This window comes from Centropristis striata, chromosome 17 (assembly GCF_030273125.1).
Source record: "Centropristis striata isolate RG_2023a ecotype Rhode Island chromosome 17, C.striata_1.0, whole genome shotgun sequence".
In the NCBI taxonomy this organism is placed as follows: Eukaryota; Metazoa; Chordata; class Actinopteri; order Perciformes; family Serranidae; genus Centropristis; species Centropristis striata.
Window position 1 is genome coordinate 6,800,472 of NC_081533.1, and position 19,865 is coordinate 6,820,336.

The 19,865-nt window shown below is 47.0% G+C and overlaps 1 protein-coding gene across 3 annotated transcripts; it reads left to right on the top strand.

The window, feature by feature from the left end:
* Positions 1-3,890: 3,890 nt before the first annotated feature.
* Positions 3,891-17,957, top strand: LOC131990213 (uncharacterized). 3 transcript variants are annotated; one of them, XM_059355619.1, is made up of 7 exons: positions 3,891-4,457; positions 14,519-14,997; positions 15,292-15,783; positions 16,183-16,582; positions 16,662-16,748; positions 16,846-16,920; positions 17,011-17,957. In XM_059355619.1, the coding sequence occupies exons 2-7, from the start codon at positions 14,551-14,553 to the stop codon at positions 17,841-17,843; spliced, it is 2,334 nt and encodes a 777-aa protein (XP_059211602.1). In that variant the 5' UTR covers positions 3,891-4,457; positions 14,519-14,550; the 3' UTR covers positions 17,844-17,957. The 3 variants fall into 3 exon arrangements, with proteins under 3 accessions (XP_059211602.1, XP_059211601.1, XP_059211600.1); XM_059355618.1 differs by lacking the exon at positions 3,891-4,457 and adding an exon at positions 10,247-10,387; XM_059355617.1 differs by lacking the exon at positions 3,891-4,457 and adding an exon at positions 10,551-11,094.
* Positions 17,958-19,865: the final 1,908 nt, after the last annotated feature.

Consider the following 19,865-nt stretch of genomic DNA (forward strand, 5'->3'; position numbering starts at 1 on the left):
TCTCCCCAAACTTTACAAACACGCGCCCCCTCCCTCCCCCACTGCGCATGCGTACCGGACCCTCCCTGATGGGTGGAATCCTCTCGGCCAATCAGAGCTTAGTACGAAACATGTCACGGGCGAGCCTGAAGGCAGGCGCGTGCACGGGTTCCTGCTCCAGTTTTTTTTTCTGTTTCACAACTTTTACTGAAATGTCAAAACTTAACGGAATCTGAAGAAACTGTTCGTGACTCACTGAAATCATCACCTCTATTATTAGTATTAGTATTACTATTAATATTATTATTATATATTAATGTATTATTATATATATTATTATCATCATTATTTTATTATCATAACAATAATAATAATTATTACTATTATTACTATTATTATTATTATTATTGTTATTGTTGTTAAAATTAATTTTAAAAAGTGTTTGTAGCTCTGCTAGTAAGAATCCTTTTAACCTCTGTTAACCCTCCAGTGGTCTTTGGTTCTTTTTGACCAGAAATCAATTTCTCAGCATTATCAAAGGTTAACTTTCATAGAATTGCTTTGCATTTCCAACAAAGCCTCCCCTCTGCATCCTTGAAATATACATTGTATGTATCTGTAAGAGATACAACATTACAACATAACATTTTAACTGAATTGTTTTCCTGAAGTGTTTGTTTCAAGTGTTGCGTTCAGCGACCGTCAGAAAGTCAAACATGGGACAGTCTCATCTGTTTATAATGTTTCTGGTGTAATCTGGACAGAAGCTTAAAAGATCACAAACAGCATCAAATATATATAAATATTAAATGTTCAGAAACAAGAAATAGAAAGGAACAACAAAGTGAGTTTTCAGCATTGGATCATTTTATTCCCTCAGAGAATCAGCTGCTACACAAACAGCCACAGCAACAGAAACATGAAAACATCTGGAAAAGGTTAACATCTGTACAGTGAAGGCTCCTGATGCATCATGGGAGACGTAGTTGTGACGTCACGCTTTAATGACTCGTTTAATAATAACAAATTCAAAATCAATCGTTCATTCACAACCTGAACAGTTTCTGACTAAACCTGGACCTGGACGTGAACCTGAACATGAACATGAACCTCAACCAGAACCTGAACAGGAACCAGAAACAAAACCAGAACCAGAACTGGAACCTGAACAAAAACCAGAACCTGACCAAGAACCAGAACTAGAACTGGAACCAGAGTTTCTGCACCATCCACAGGGAGTGATGTCATGTTGCTCTGTCACACACAGGCAAGTAGATCTTAAACCTGGACTACACCTAGACTACACCTGGACTACATCCAAACAGCACCTGGACTACATCCAAACTACACCCTAGACTACACCTGGACTACATCCAAACTACATCTGAACTACACCTGGACTACGTCTGGACTCAACCTGGATTACATCTGGACTACACCTGGACTACATCTGGACTTCATCAGGACTACACCTGGACTACATCTGGACTTCATCTGGACTATATCTGGACTACACCTGGATTACATCTGGACTACACCTGGACTACATCTGGACTAAATCTGGACTAAATCTGGACTTCATCTGGACTACATCTGGACTTCATCAGGACTACACCTGGACTACTTCTGGACTTCATCTGGATTACATCTGGACTACACCTGGACTACATCAGGATGACACCTGGACTACATCTGGACTACACCTGGACTACACCAGGACTACATCTGGACTTCCCTTGGACTACATCTGGATTACATCTGGACTACACCTGGACTATAACTCAACTTCTCCTGGACCAGAACTCAATTTAAACTGGACTATAACTAAATTTAAACTGGACTATAACTCAATTTCTCCTGGACTATAACTCAACTTCTCCTGCACTGTAACTCAACTTCTCCTGCACTGTAACTCAGCTACACCTGGACTATAACTCAACTTCTCCTTGACTATAACTCAGCTACACCTGGACTATAACTCAACTTCTCCTGGATTATAACTCAGCTACACCTGGACTATAACTCAACTTCTCCTGCACTGTAACTCAGCTACACCTGGGCTATAACGCAACTTCTCCTGGGCTATAACTCAACTTCTCCTGGACTATAACTCAGCTACACCTGGACTATATCTCAACCTCACCTGGACTATAACTCAACTCCTGCTGGACTATATCTCAACTTCACCTGGACTATAACTCAACTTCACCTGGACTATAACTCAACTTCACCTGGACTATAACTCAGCTACACCTGGACTTCACCTGGACTACATCTGGACTTCACCTGAACTTTACCTGGAGCACACCTGTACTACACCTGGACTTCACCTGCACTTCACCTGGACTACACCTGAACTTCACCTGGAGTACACTTGGACTAAACCTGGACTACACCTGGACTTCACCTGAACTACACCTGAACTTCACCTAGAGTACACCTGGACTACACCTGGACTTCACCTGGACTACAGTCCTGCTGCCACCTCTGTGGTTGTCAGGTCCAGCAGTCTCTTGCTGGACAGCATCAACACTGAGAGAAACGTATTAAAAGTTATCTGATCCACTTCAGTCACAGCGGATCCACACCTGCAGAGGGGACAGACAGGTGTGCCTGTTACCTGAGGGGAGGAGCCTGTTATCTGCTACCTCTATTATGTGAGGGGAGGGGCTTCTTACCTTTAACATTGTTCTGTTTTCTGCAGGACAGCAGGGTGAGAAAAAAAACAAGCAGCAGAACCAGAAACGAAAAAAACAAAACTCTGCAGACAAAAACAAGAATCAGTAAGATAACCAACGACTGCTTCTTCACAACTAGTTTGTAATTAAAAGTTCACCTAAACAGACATAAATTGCTTAGAGGAGATAAATGATTATTAAAGGGGATTCTTACATCACAGTGAAGACGATCCAATTTTCTGCCAACACTTAAAAACAACAGCAACAACAACACATTCAGATTGTCTCTCAAAATGTCATCAGATCTTCAATCAAACTTCTGTTTCAGCAAGACAACGTCTTGGTAACGAGCTGCTCTCAGGCGAGGAAACGAGCTGCTGTCAGGTGAGTTAATGAGCTGCTTACAGGTGAGTTAACGAGCTGTGTCAGATGAGTTAACGAGCTGCTGTCAGGTGAGGTAATGAGCTGCTGTCAAGTGAGGTAATGAGCTGCTTGCAGGTGAGTTAACAAGCTGCTGTCAGGTGAGTTAACGAGCTGTTGTCAGGTGAGTTAATGAGCTGTTGTCAGGTGAGTTAACGAGCTGTTGTCAGGTGAGTTAATGAGCTGCTGTCAGGTGAGTTAACGAGCTGTTGTCAGGTGAGTTAACGAGCTGTTGTCAGGTGGGTTAATGAGCTGTTGTCAGGTGAGTTAACGAGCTTTTGGCAGGTGAGTTGACGAGCTGTTGTCAGGTGAGTGTACCTGGAAGGTCAGTAGGTGCTGGTGTGAAGGCAGGTGCGGTTTTGTTTCCACACAACGAGTCAGAGAACGTGGAACATGGAACCAGAGTCGCCTGATGAGCAGCTAGAGGACAAAATAAAACAGCTGTTTAACTGTGAAACGGCCAAAATAACTTATTTACCATTTAAGAAAAATAAACTAATCCTCATGTGAAGGAGTTAGAAATAATTTATTTGGACCAGGACCAGGACCAGGGGTGTGTTTACCTGAGCAGTCAGTGCACAGTCGACACTGGACTCCCTGGATCTTCTTGCTGGTCACAGTGCAGTTCTTCTTCACAAAGTAACCTGCAGTTCAGAGACAGAGAGTCAGAGATCACCTGGACTGAGACGGATCCTGGACTGAAATGGGTCCTGCACGAAGACGGGTCAGTTACCTTCTGCACATGTTGGACAGCGTCTATGCTTCAGGTGCTGAGTGGCGGCGAGGTCAAAGGTCATCGCCAGCAGGTACAAGCAAACAAGGTTCCCCTGGAATGAAACAGAGAATGTCAGACTACAGACCACTACAGACAACTTCAGACCACTACAGACAACTACAGACCACTTAGGACAACTACAGACCACTAAGGACAACTTCAGACAATACAGACCACTTCAGACCACCACAGACAACCTCAGACCACTACAGATAACTACAGACCACTTCAGGCTACTACAGACCACCACAGACAATTATAGACCACTTCAGACTACTACAGACAACTACAGACCACTACAGACAACTTCAAACCACTTCAGACCAGCAAGTACACAAGGACCTGGAATGAAACAGAGACTGTGAACACCTGAGTCCGCCGCGACTTCTCCTCGCTCCTTCTGCTCTTTGTCTTTTTCCTTCAGAGGCAGCAGACTGAAACTGAAACTAGAAAGACTCGGAGTCCAGCAGCAGGTCCTGCTATCATGTCAGGAGGTTAAAGACGATCCACAGTCGTCCCTTTAAGCTCAGAGCTGTCCCTTTAAACCTGGACCTGAAACCTGATCACATGTGTACCTGCTTCAGGGTGAAAGTCCCATCACCATGGTAACCACACAGTTTCACCTGCACCTGAACCAGCTGTTTGTGTCTGTCTCCTAGCAACAACAACAACAACACACACACACACACACACACACACACACACACACACACACACACACACACACACAAAAGGACTATAGACACCACAGAGACTACAGACACCACAGAGTCCACAGAGACTATAGACACCACAGAAACTACAGACACCACAGAGTCCACAGAGACTACAGACACTACAGACACACCAGAGTCCACAGAGACTATAGACACCAAAGAGACTACAGACACCACAGAGTCCACAGAGAATATAGACACCACAGAGACTACAGACACCACAGAGACTACAAACACCACAGAGTCCACAGAGACTACAGACACCACAGAGTCCACAGAGACTATAGACTAATCCTCATGTGAAGGAGTTAGAAATAATATAGACTATAGACACCACAGAGACTACAGACACAACAGAATCCACAGAGACGACAGACACCACAGAGACTACAGACACCACAGAGTCCACAGAAACTATAGACACCACAGAGACTACTGACACAACAGAGTCCACAGAGACTACAGACACCACAGAGACTACAGACACCACAGAGTCCACAGAAACTATAGACACCACAGAGACTACAGACACCACAGACACTACAGACACACCAGAGTCCACAGAGACTATAGACACCAAAGAGACTACAGACACCACAGAGTCCACAGAGAATATAGACACCACAGAGACTACAGACACCACAGAGACTACAAACACCACAGAGTCCACAGAGACTACAGACACCACAGAGTCCACAGAGACTATAGACTAATCCTCATGTGAAGGAGTTAGAAATAATATAGACTATAGACACCACAGAGACTACAGACACAACAGAATCCACAGAGACGACAGACACCACAGAGACTACAGACACCACAGAAACTATAGACACCACAGAGACTACTGACACAACAGAGTCCACAGAGACTACAGACACCACAGAGACTACAGACACCACAGAGTCCACAGAGACTATAGACTAATCCTCATGTGAAGGAGTTAGAAATAATATAGACTATAGACACCACAGAGACTACAGACACCACAGAGTCCACAGAAACTATAGACACCACAGAGACTACTGACACAACAGAGTCCACAGAGACTACAGACACCACAGAGACTACAGACACCACAGAGTCCACAGAAACTATAGACACCACAGAGACTACAGACACCACAGACACTACAGACACACCAGAGTCCACAGAGACTATAGACACCAAAGAGACTACAGACACCACAGAGTCCAAAGAGAATATAGACACCACAGAGACTACAGACACCACAGAGTCCACAGAGACGATAGACACCACAGAGACTATAGACACCACAGAGACTACAGACACCACAGAGTCCACAGAGACTATAGACACCACAGAGACTACAGAGACTACAGACACCACAGAGTCCACAGAGATTATAGACTAATCCTCATGTGAAGGAGTTAGAAATAATATAGACTATAGACACCACAGAGACTACAGACAACACAGAGACTACAGACACAACAGAATCCACAGAGACGACAGACACCACAGAGACTACAGACACCACAGAGTCCACAGAAACTATAGACACCACAGAGACTACTGACACAACAGAGTCCACAGAGACTACAGACACCACAGAGACTACAGACACCACAGAGTCCACAGAGACTATAGACTAATCCTCATGTGAAGGAGTTAGAAATAATATAGACTATAGACACCACAGAGACTACAGACACAACAGAATCCACAGAGACGACAGACACCACAGAGACTACAGACACCACAGACTCCACAGAAACTATAGACACCACAGAGACTACTGACACAACAGAGTCCACAGAGACTACAGACACCACAGAGACTACAGACACCACAGACACTACAGACACACCAGAGTCCACAGAGACTATAGACACCAAAGAGACTACAGACACCACAGAGTCCAAAGAGAATATAGACACCACAGAGACTACAGACACCACAGAGTCCACAGAGACGATAGACACCACAGAGACTATAGACACCACAGAGACTACAGACACCACAGAGTCCACAGAGACTATAGACACCACAGAGACTACAGAGACTACAGACACCACAGAGTCCACAGAGATTATAGACTAATCCTCATGTGAAGGAGTTAGAAATAATATAGACTATAGACACCACAGAGACTACAGACAACACAGAGACTACAGACACAACAGAATCCACAGAGACGACAGACACCACAGAGACTACAGACACCACAGAGTCCACAGAAACTATAGACACCACAGAGACTACTGACACAACAGAGTCCACAGAGACTACAGACACCACAGAGACTACAGACACCACAGAGTCCACAGAGACTATAGACTAATCCTCATGTGAAGGAGTTAGAAATAATATAGACTATAGACACCACAGAGACTACAGACACAACAGAATCCACAGAGACGACAGACACCACAGAGACTACAGACACCACAGACTCCACAGAAACTATAGACACCACAGAGACTACTGACACAACAGAGTCCACAGAGACTACAGACACCACAGAGACTACAGACACCACAGAGTCCACAGAAACTATAGACACCACAGAGACTACAGACACCACAGAGACTACAGACACACCAGAGTCCACAGAGACTATAGACACGAAAGAGACTACAGACACCACAGAGTCCACAGAGAATATAGACACCACAGAGACTACAGACACCACAGAGACTACAGACACCACAGAGTCGACAGAGACGATAGACACCACAGAGACTATAGACACCACAGAGACTACAGACACCGCAGAGTCCACAGAGACTATAGACACCACAGAGTCCACAGAGACTATATACACCAGGGAGTCCACAGAGACTACAGACACCACAGAGTCCACAGAGACTATAGACACCACAGAGACTACAGACACCACAGAGTCCACAGAGAATATAGACACCACAGAGACTACAGACACCACAGAGTCCACAGAGAATATAGACACCACAGAGACTACAGACACCACAGAGACTACAGACACCACAGAGTCCACAGAGACTATAGACACCACAGAGACTACAGACACCACAGACTCCACAGAGACTATAGACACCACAGAGACTACAGACACCACAGAGTCCACAGAGACTACAGACACCACAGAGACTATAGACACCACGGAGACTACAGACACCACAGAGATTATGGACACCACAGAGACTACAGACACCACAGAGTCCACAGAGACTACAGACACCACCGAGACTACAGACACAACAGAGACTATAGACACCACAGAGACTATAGACACCACAGAGACTACAGACACCACAGAGTCCACAGAGACTATAGACACCACAGAGACTACAGACACCACAGAGTCCACAGAGACTATAGACACCACAGATACTATAGACACCACAGAGACTACAGACACAACAGAGACTATAGACACCACAGAGACTACAGACACCACAGAGATTATGGACACCACAGAGACTACAGACACCACAGAGTCCACAGAGACTATAGACACCACAGAGACTACAGACACCACAGGGTCCACAGAGACTATAGACACCACAGAGACTACAGACACCACAGGGTCCACAGAGACTACAGACACAACAGAGACTATAGACACCACAGAGACTACAGACACCACAGAGTCCACAGAGACTATAGACACCACAGAGACTACAGACACCACAGAGTCCACAGAGACTATAGACACCACAGAGACTACAGACACAACAGAGACTATAGACACCACAGAGACTATAGACACCACAGAGACTACAGACACCACAGAGACTACAGACACCACAGAGTCCACAGAGACTATAGACACTACAGAGACTACAGACACCACAGAGACTATAGACACCATAGAGATTATAGACACCACAGAGACTACAGACACCACAGAGTCCACAGAGACTACAGACACCAAAAAATTCCACAGAGACTACAGACACCACAGAGTCCACAGAGACTATAGACACCACAGAGACTAATGAGAGAACAGAGACTATAGACACCACAGAGAGTAATGAGACAACAGAGACTATGGACACCACAGAGTCCAGTAAAAGAGTTTCTATAGCATTAATATTTCTGACACAGAATAAATGAACTGAAACCTGATGTCTGGGTTCAGTACCTGTCAGCACTCACCTGGTTCATGATGCGTTCAGAGTCTCGGCAGCGGTCTGACTGTCAGAGACTCTGTGAGCAGGTTTTTTATCAGCTGAGCTATAGACTATAGACACCACAGAGACTATAGACACCACAGAGACTACAGACACCACAGAGTCCACAGAGACTATAGACACCACAGAGACTACAGACACCACAGAGTCCACAGAGACTATAGACACCACAGATACTATAGACACCACAGAGACTACAGACACAACAGAGACTATAGACACCACAGAGACTACAGACACCACAGAGATTATGGACACCACAGAGACTACAGACACCACAGAGTCCACAGAGACTATAGACACCACAGAGACTACAGACACCACAGGGTCCACAGAGACTATAGACACCACAGGGTCCACAGAGACTACAGACACAACAGAGACTATAGACACCACAGAGACTACAGACACCACAGAGTCCACAGAGACTATAGACACCACAGAGACTACAGACACCACAGAGTCCACAGAGACTATAGACACCACAGATACTATAGACACCACAGAGACTACAGACACAACAGAGACTATAGACACCACAGAGACTACAGACACCACAGAGATTATGGACACCACAGAGACTACAGACACCACAGAGTCCACAGAGACTACAGACACCACAGAGTCCACAGAGACTATAGACACCACAAAGACTACAGACACCACAGAGACTATAGACACCACAGAGACTACTTACACCACAGAGTCCACAGAGACTACAGACACCACAGAGTCCACAGAGACTATATACACCAGGGAGTCCACAGAGACTACAGACACCACAGAGTCCACAGAGACTATAGACACCACAGAAACTACAGACACCACAGAGTCCACAGAGACTACAGACACCACGGAGTCCACAGAGACTACAGACACCACAGAGTCCACAGAGACTATAGACACCACAGAGACTACAGACACAACAGAGACTATAGACACCACAGAGACTATAGACACCACAGAGACTACAGACACCACAGAGACTACAGACACCACAGAGTCCACAGAGACTATAGACACTACAGAGACTACAGACACCACAGAGACTATAGACACCATAGAGATTATAGACACCACAGAGACTACAGACACCACAGAGTCCACAGAGACTACAGACACCAAAAAATTCCACAGAGACTACAGACACCACAGAGTCCACAGAGACTATAGACACCACAGAGACTAATGAGAGAACAGAGACTATAGACACCACAGAGAGTAATGAGACAACAGAGACTATGGACACCACAGAGTCCAGTAAAAGAGTTTCTATAGCATTAATATTTCTGACACAGAATAAATGAACTGAAACCTGATGTCTGGGTTCAGTACCTGTCAGCACTCACCTGGTTCATGATGCGTTCAGAGTCTCGGCAGCGGTCTGACTGTCAGAGACTCTGTGAGCAGGTTTTTTATCAGCTGAGCCACTCCCTCCTAATGCCTGCTCAGACCTGCACGTCACCGGAAACACTCCAAAGACACCTTCATCCCAGGACCAGAACCAGGGTGAGACAGGGTCAGGACCAGGACCAGGACCAGGACCAGGACCTAGACCAGGACCAGGGTCAGGACCTGGACCTTGTCCAGGGCCAGGACCAGGGTCAGGACCTAGACCAGGACAAGGACCAGAGCCAAGCTAGAGCCAGGACCAGGACCAGGGTCAATCCAATCGCCATGGTAACCACACAGTCTCACCTGCAACTAAACCCGCTGTTTGTGTCTGTCTCATAGCAACAACAACAACACACACACACACACACACACACACACACACACAGACAGCAGAACACGTGCTGTGTTCAGGCTTCTATCTGCTCTCATAATCTCAAATTTATCACAAATTACAGACCAAGTCAGACCACTGCAGACCAGTACAGAACACAAGAGACAACTTCAGACCACTTTTGACCACTACAGACAGGGTCAGGGTCAGGATAGGACAGAACCAGGACTGTTACTGGGACTGAGACCTGGATCAGCTTTTTATTGTACACTGATCTGATCTGCTGAGACTCAGAACTCTGAAGCTTCTATCAGCTGTTGGAGTTCATCTGACGGGTTCATGAGCTGCTTTGAAGAACCAGCCCCCAGTTCCGGGTCCTGGTTCTGCGCTGGTTTCGGTCCTGTCCCGCCCCTGGTTTCGGTCTCCCGCGGCGGCAGGGGGCGCTGCAGGCTTCGGGTCCCGGGGTTCGGGAGGAGCCGAGTTTTTGCTGTCTGCAGGTTCCGGCTGTTTAAAGTTGAAGTTCTGTCTCCGCGGGTCAGTGTTCAGAGGTTCGGTTCGGTCCCGGATCTGTTGGTGAACTCGGACCGGATGTTAGCTTCATGCTAACAGCTCTGGTGCTGCTGTTAGCTTCTCCTGCTAGCTGTTAGCATCCGGTCTGAAGGTAAATATGCTTCCATTATCGGACCCGCCCTCCCCGGCGGCCGGACCCTGGTACGGTGTGGTCCATCAGTTAGTCTGGGCTCCGGCTGTCCGGTTCCCGACTGTCCGGGTCCGGGTCCGGGTTTCGGGTCCGGGTCTGGCAGCGGGGAGAAGCCAGGCCAGACTCCTTTATAAAAACAGCTGATATAGTGTTGTCAGCCTGCCGTCACATTAAACATCCTGTACCGTGATATTATGTTTATTAATGTTTTAATCACTAGCCGGACTGTTTATTAAACAGTGATAATTAATTAATAAATAATAATAATAATAATGATAATAATATAACTGTGATCATTTAAACAATAATGATACAATAACTGCGTGGTGATTAGCTCAGAGGAGGCTGTGGGACTCCAACACGACCTGCAGCACTGAAACTTTAAACTTCCTCACAGTTCTTTTTTTCTTGAGGATTTGGTTTGTGCCGAATTAAAGAGAAAGAAAGAAATGTTGAAGAAAGCCTTCTGGTTTCTCTATTGGAGCTCAGATTTGCTCTGGACATGCGGAGAAACTTTAAATCAGCGAATATCTGTATGGAGTCCGGAGGGATCTCACTTAGCTGTTGTTGTTGTACTAACTGTGATCTGGGGCCCGTTGCACTAAACTAGGATAAGGGATTAATCCGGGATATCTTGGACCTTTATCCTAGCTCAAGTTATCTGTGATAAGTGTACAAAGTGCACAAAAGCGGGATAGGGGGCAGTAGGATCTGTTCTGGTATAAATTACCATGGAGATTTATTCTGTGGCGCCAGGCTGCTCCAAACCAGGCTGAGGACCAGGATCTATTTAAACCTCTGAAGTCCAGGAGATTTTGGTTCAAATTAGTCAACTTCCTATGCATTAATTTCTGTTTGATATTGTAATCACGATTATTAATCACAATTATTCATCATGTCAGAGAAAACATCTGTATTTTTATTGCACTACTTTTAAACAAACAATAGGAAAAATTTTTAGTGTCCGGTGCTTGTTGTAAACAAACAGAGGTCGCTAAGTGAACACCTCCTGCAGCAGCAGCACATACACACTGTACTGCTACAGAGCTAACTGTTAGCCTGTTAGCAATTTGCAGACTGGTTGCTCAGGGGTTAACATCCCCTCTGGCTCTGCAGCTGGGAGAGACTGCTGCAGGAGGACTGTGCCGCTTCTACTCCTTCTTACTCTTCTTAACAAGCCGTTAAGAAGAGTAAGAAGGAAAGGAAAAGTCTCCAATAACAGCAGAAAAAGTCGCTGGATTTGTTGCCAGTCGCTTTTTTTAAAAAACAGTCGCTAAAAGTTGGCAACACTGCTTTGCAGGCTTTTACAAATGGCGCATGTTTTTGTGGCATCACATCCTGCTTAGCGCTCGCTTGTTATTTATTTGGGCAGCTACATGAAACCTTAACTATGTGTTCGCCCCCTGGTTGTTGGTGGACTACTGGTGTAGAAAGTGATTGATTAGATATGCAGGAGAGCCGCATTTTAAAATGGAAATATCGCCGACGATCAGGTTAATTTAATCATGGTGGCCAAAATCATGACCATGATTAAAATTTGATTAACTGTGCAGCCCTACTGTTTAGCATCTTTCAGTCTGTCCTTACATCACATGCATGGCTCCTTTTTCTCGAAAAAAACTTGGCTATTAGTCAGATTTTTCATTTTATTTTAATTAACACAGTATAAAGCTGCCAGGAACCCAAAATACAAACAAAAGGCAGAGGTGTCTATGTAAATGCAGGGGTTTGTAACATTTGTTGCCACCCGGTTGCCACTCGTTGCGAAACGGAGGTTTAAGTTAGACTGGCTTGACCATGGATGGGGTTGGAACGGAGCGGAAGTGCTGATTGGCCGAAGAGGTGCTATGTGTATCTTTGTCGTAGAAAATTGAAATTGAATTATGCGAACTGAATTTGAATTGTGAGAACTGAATGTTCAGTTCCAAACTAATAAATTACATTTCAAATTACAATTCAGATATCAGTTTTTTAATGCAATTATTCAAGTTAAGCAATTCAAATTCAAATAAAAATAATTAAATTCAGTTTCTGGTGGCACATATTTCAGTCGATAGACAAATCTATACACATCTAATGAACAGACGAATGATGCAGTAGCCTCCCTGCAAGCTTGTATACAGACAGTATACAGCACGAACATCAGAAGAGGCCAAATCAATTTAAATTAAATACATTTAAAAAAAACACAAATTCCTCTGCTACTGCAGGACATATTTAACTTAAATTTAAAGCATGCATAAAATAATTTAACACATATTGGTCCCTCACCAGCCGACCACTGTCGTCCACTTTTCGAAAATTGCAGGATTGTCCCAGTCCATAGGGCTGTTTCCACTACCGGACAATACCCAGAATGAGGCGGGTCTCACTCACCAAAATGCCCCTAATTTGAATACGAGCAGTCTGGAGCCGGCTTTTGTCTGGACTTTTTTCGTCCCTGTTGAAGAGCAGGGTCTTTTTTCTCCCCTGAAAACAGCCTGGTTACTGATTGGATAGATCGCTCAGCGGGATTTGACGTAGTACTCTACACAACAACAACACACGCCATTTGTAAAAGCAGTGTTCCCAACTTAGCGACTTTGTTGCTAAATTTAGCGTCTTTTCAGACCCCCTTAGAGACAATTTTTCAAATTTGCCTCCATTAGCGGCAGTTAGCTCTGTAGCAGTACAGTGTGTATGTGTTTGTTTACAACAAGCACCAGACACTCTGTGTTTATGATCAGCGGAGACTGTGCATAATTTGCCATGCTGCTTTCAGCTGCTTACGTTGCGCACAGTTAGCGACGGTGAAAACCATACATCACCTCCAGAGTCTCTAAATCCCTCTGAGGGCTAACTTGTAGTCGAAACACGCAGAGCTAAACTTTTCCCCCCTAGTCGAAACACGGCTCATAGCTGGGGGCCCTCTCTTTCCTCAGACAGGCCACATTGTGGAGGACAGCATAAGCCACAGTATTGTCACATGCCCTCAAAGGGCTGACCCTTCATTTGTGAAGACACTGAAAGCGTGCCTTCAGGTGGCCAAAGGTCATTTCAACTCTGGCCCTGGTCCTAGTTGTAGGCCTGCTGTGCGTCCTGGGGGTCTGTGAATGGTGTCAGGAGAAAAGGCTGGCAGGCAGACCCCCTGTCTCCCAGCAACACACCAGAGAATTCACCTGTCAACACAAAATCTCATCATTACAGGAGGCACCTTCTGGGTACTACTTGTGCAGCACCTTTCTGTCTCTTATCTGCCCCTCTCTCTTCTGTCTGTCTCTTTCCTGTCTCTCTCTCCCCTGTCTCTCTCTTTAACTGTCTATCTCTCTACCTGCCTGTCTCTACCTGTCTCTTTCTCTCTACCTGTCTGTCTCTCTACCTGTCTCTCTCTCTGACGTTCCATCAGCAAGTCCTGGAGGAGGTCACCTGGAGGTGGACATGGCCAACAGGACGGAGCTCCATCCCTCCGACCACGGCGCCTCGCCTGACGAGGAGCTACCCAAGCCCGCAGGCCGCCGCCCCCGCCGCCGCGCCACCTCCACCTTAGGGAGGCGGAGTCAGAGGGGGAAGAGGCGTGGTCTCGGCGACAAGAAGCGAGGCCCGAAGGAGAAGAGGCGGGGCCAGGAGGAGAGGAAGAAGAAGGAGGAGAAGAAGGAGGGTGTGACAGTGAAGCGGACATGGAGCGGCGGGCGGCGGCGGTGGGATAAGAAGCACTACTGTGCGTTCTGCCGCCGGCCGCAGGTGAAGATCGCTCGCCACCTGCTGAGGAAACACGCCGACCAGCAGGAAGTGATGGCCGCCAGCACGCTGCCCACCGGATCCAAAGAACGCCACCTGCTGCTGGAACACCTGCGATGCAGAGGAAACTACATGCACAACATAGAGGTCAGCCACCTGTCTGTCTGACTACCTGTCTGTCTGTCTGTATGACTACCTGTCTGTCTGACTACCTGTCTACCTTTCTGTCTGACTGCCTGTCTGTCTGGCTGCCTGTCTGGCTGCCTGTCTGGCTGTCTACCTGTCTGGCTGTCTTTCTGTCTGTCTACCTGTCTGTCTACCAGTCTGTCTCTCTGTCCTACTCTCCTGTCTCTCTCTACCTTTCTGTCTCTCTCCCTGTCTGTCCCTCACGTGTCTGCCTCTCTCTCTACCTGTCCGTCTCTCTACCTGTCTGTCTCCCAGGTGATCCGTCAGGGCAGTGGAGAGATTGTCCCGTGGCGTCAGCCCTCAGAGGAGGTTGATGCGAGGAACTACCTGCCATGCCCGCTCTGCCTGGGTTTCTTCCTTCGAGCCGACCTGTGGAAACATCAGGCGTCCTGTCGTAAGAAGCTGACCCCTGACCCCTCCGCCGCGCAGGAGACCACCTCCGACCCCGTGAAGGACACAACCTCTGACCCGACGAGTGGGTTGGCCTGTGATCCGGCAGAGTCCGCAGAGGAGATGCCCCCTGACTCCGCCGGACACCCCACAGCAGACCGGACCGGGACCAAACGACCCATGACCTCCGACCCCGGCGTGGATCAGAACGTGACCTCCGACCCCGGGTCGGACCCACCCAGGAAGCGCAGCAGAGTCCAGGCCGCAGCATCCCGCCTCCTCCCCATCTCCAGCGGGGCATCCGAGAGCTGCAGCGAAGTCTTGCACCGCATGAACCAGGACTATGTCTCACACCAGGTCTGTCACAGTCCACCTGTCTGTCTATCTGTCTGTCTACCCTTCCTGTCTGTCCATCTATCTGTCTGTCTACCTACCTGTCTGTCTACCGATCTGTCTGTCCCAGTCCATCTGTCTGTCTGTCTGTCTGTCTGTCTGTCCCAATCCACCTGTCTATCTGTCTACCTATCTATCTCTCTGTCTGTCTCTCTGTGTGTCTTTGTACCTGTCTGTCTGTCTGTCTGTCTGTCTGTGTGCCCACCTTTCTGTCTGTCTGTCTGTCTACCTATCTGTCTGTCTGTCTGTCTGTCTACCTGTCTCTCTGTGTGTCTGTGTACCTGTCTGTCTGTCTGTCTGTCCACCTTTCTGTCTGTCTGTCTACCTGTCTGTGTGCTGACCCCACCCTTCTTCTCTGTTCAGGTTAAATCTGATTGGCTGATCTGTAAATATGGAAACAAGTTGATGGGGAACCAAGATGGCAGCCAGAGGAGGTATGATTACGTCAGCCAGAAGCTGAGGGAGCTCGGCAGGTTCCTCCTGGCAGCCAAGTCTCTGGACTCTGGGATCCAGACCCTCCAGAACCTGCTGGCCCCGGGCAACCTCAGCCTGGCGCTGGCGGCTGCCAGAAAGGCGTCGGGGTACCGGTGGAGTCGCCCTCCGCTGGCAGTGAAGACCACACTGAAGACGGTTTGTGAAATCGCCATCGGAGAGAACCTGCAGGATGGAGACTGGGAGGCTGCAGCCAAGACCACCGACTTCTACCACCTGCTGGGGAGGGAGTGGGACAGCCTGGGGCTGCTGGACCCGGACCGAGACCCAGGTAAAGTCCAAGTCCCCCAGGTGGTCATCAGGTTGAAAGGTGATTCGTTCAGCAGACTCACTTTGTGTTATTTTTCTAGGCGCACCAGTCGAAGGAGCCAAGCTGAAGAAACGGTCGGTCCAATCAAAGACTGAGAAGAGTAAAGAGTCTGAGCCGAGACCAGAGGGTGAGTCCTGGTCCTGGTCCTGGCCCCCACCAGGCTTCTGACTGTACTTCTGAGATGTAAGTCTGAAGTCATTGTCTGTCTCTCTCCCGGTCCTCAGTTCCATCACAGAGCGGGAACCAACCACTGACTGCCCTGAGTCCACCAGAGTCCAGACTGCAGACTCCGATTCCAGGTGGGTCCTGGACTCTAACTCGCATGTTCAGGTCTGTCTGATCTTGAGCCTGCTGTTGCATGTCTCACCACCTTTCTGTCCGTCTTTCAGTCCCTGTGGGTCCGAGGAAGGTCCGACGGCGTCCGTGGTCGTCTGCAGAGAAGGAGGCAGTCTGGAGGCAGCTGGGAGTCCATGTGCTGGTCCAGTCTGTACCAGGGAAAGAGGTCTGTCAGCGCTGTCTGGACCTGGAGCCTGTCCTCAGAGGGCGCCACTGGAAAGACATCAAGAACCAGGTTCACAACCAGATCCAGAGCCAAAAGAAGCAGCAGTTCCACGCCCAGATGGATCTTCAGGAGAACCAGGAAGAACAGGACCAAATCCAAAACCAGAAGAAACAGCAGGGTTATCAGGCCCAAGTTGACTCAGAAGGAAAGGACCACAACCAAAACCAGAAGAAACAGCAGTACCACGTCCAGATGGACCACCAAGACCAGGACAGCATTCAGAACCATAAGAAGCAGCAGTACCCGACCCAGCTGGACCACCAGGACCACCTGCAAATTCACAAAAAGCAGCTGTGCCATGCTAGACTGGACCACCAGGACCATGTTCAGATCCATAAAAAGCAGCTGTACCAAATGGGTGAGCACTCCCCGGGGCTGCAGACTCCCTTGACACGGGACTCCTCTGTACTGTCAGGGACTTCTTATGGACCTGACGGGCCACATCGAGCCCCTGGACCGTCCCTGCTGGAGCGGGACCCCACCATCAGTCCATACCCACTTCCACACAGGACACTGGGGCCGCACCTGGACCAGCTGCTGTCAAGGTCCGAGTGGACCGAGGAGTCTGTGGCCCAGCACTACGCTGTCAGCAGGCAGCTGGACCGGAACCTGCTGCAATCGCCTCAGACAAACCCTCACCCCGGACACGTCCACTTCTGACGGACAGCTGAGCACCAGGGAAAACCAAGTCCCTGAACTTCCTGTACAAAATGAAATACCATTTAACAACTGTAACATGAACGTGTTCTATTTAATAAACATTTCAATCTGTTATCTTCCACCGTTCTCTTTCCCAGGAGTTCATGTGAAAAGGTTGAGTTTCTAAAACAGTTTTATATAAACTTCCTTTGTTCAGGACGTTCCTTGAGCATCTGAACATCAGGTTTATTTAAAACTATAGTGAAATATTTAAATCATGTGGTTTGTTCTTGAGTCGTAAGAACTTTGAGAAGTTAAATCTAACACATTAACAGAGTTTTAAATCACTGAAATGCTTCAAACTGACATGAAATTCATCATGTCACACATCTCATGTTCAGAAAGTTTGATACAAAACCATTGACTTTATTCAGAAGTATCAAGAACCCTACAGGTTCTTACAGGTTCCTATAGGTTCTTACAGGTTCCTACAGGTCCTTGCAGGTTCTTATAGGTTCCTACAGGTTCTAACAGGTTCCTACAGGTCCTTGCAGGTTCTTATAGGTCCCTACAGGTTCTTACATGTTCCTACAGGTCATTGCAGGTTCTTATAGGTTCTTTTAGGTTCCTACAGTTTCTTACAGGTCCCTACAGTTCTTATAGGTAACTACAGGTTCCTACGGATTCTTATATGTTTCTTTAGGTTTCTACGGGTTCCAACACGTCTCTACATGTTGTAAAAGGTCCAAAGACATAAATATCCACTGACAATGTAAATATGTTGTGTTCCTCTGTGTTCTGTTGTGTTCCTTATGTGTTCCTGTTGTGTTCGTTTTCTGTTGCGTTTCTGTTGTGTTCTGTTGTGTGCCTCTGTGTTCTTGTTGTGTTCATTTTGTGTTCTTGTTGTGTTCTGTTGTGTTCCTCTGTGTTCTGTTGTGTTCTTGTTGTGTTCCTCTGTGTTCTGTTGTGTTCTGTTATGTTCCTCTGGGTTCTTTTGTGTTCCTCTGTTTTCTGTTGTGCTCCTGTAGTGTTCCTCTGTGTCCTGTTGTGTTCCTCTGTGTTCTTTTGTGTTCTTGTTGCGTTCTTCTGTGTTCTGTTGTCTTCTGTTATGTTCTGTTGTTTTCTGTTGTCTTCTGTTGTGTTCCTCTGTGTCCTGTTGTGTTCCTATTGTGTTCCTCTGTGTTCTGTTGTGTTCCTGTTGTGTTCCTCTGTGTTCTGTTGTGTTCCTGTTGTGTTCCTCTGTGTTCTGTTGTGTTCTTCTGTGTTCTAGTGTTCGGTGGTTTGGTTCTGTCCCCAGCAGGTGGCAGCGTCTCACTGACTGGGACACAAAGAATCGAGAATAATTTCAAATCGGTTTACAGCCTTCAGTTCAAAAAATGTCCCCATCATGCATCACTTCACGGGTCCAATTAGATCCTGGACCAGACCCACAACCTGACTCTGGACGTGGTCTCCAGTCTCTGGTTCTGGTCAGAGCCAGGTCTGTCTCAGACAGGACACAGGTAACTTTATGTGATTTTAGTTACATAAACACATAACATTACTAGTATTAATTGTTTGAAATTTCTGAAGAATCTCATCATAGAGTACACACACTGGCAGTAGCCCCTGTGGCCCTCTCACAATTTCCCCAGAGGACATTTTCTAGTATTGTAACTTGTTTTAGAGGAGGAGAGTTGTTAAAATGAGGGCTGTGGAGCATTTTGTGGACTACTCCATTGTATGTGTGTGTGTGTGTGTGTATATATATATATATATATATATATATACACACACACACATACGGGAAGGTTGCAGGATTGTCCCAGTCCATGGCACCCGGGGGGGATTTTATCCTGAGGTGTGTGTAGTCCAGTACACTAATGACACTGGGGAAACCTCTAACACAAAGTAATGAGTATCCTACTATGACTGGTAACAGTTGTCCTGTAATCTGTAGATTTTCTCACCAGCAATCCTATAGAACTCCTCTTTGATGTCACAGTCTTCTGTGGCCAGGGAAGGAGATGAAGACACATACACACTAAATATAAGAAAAGCGAA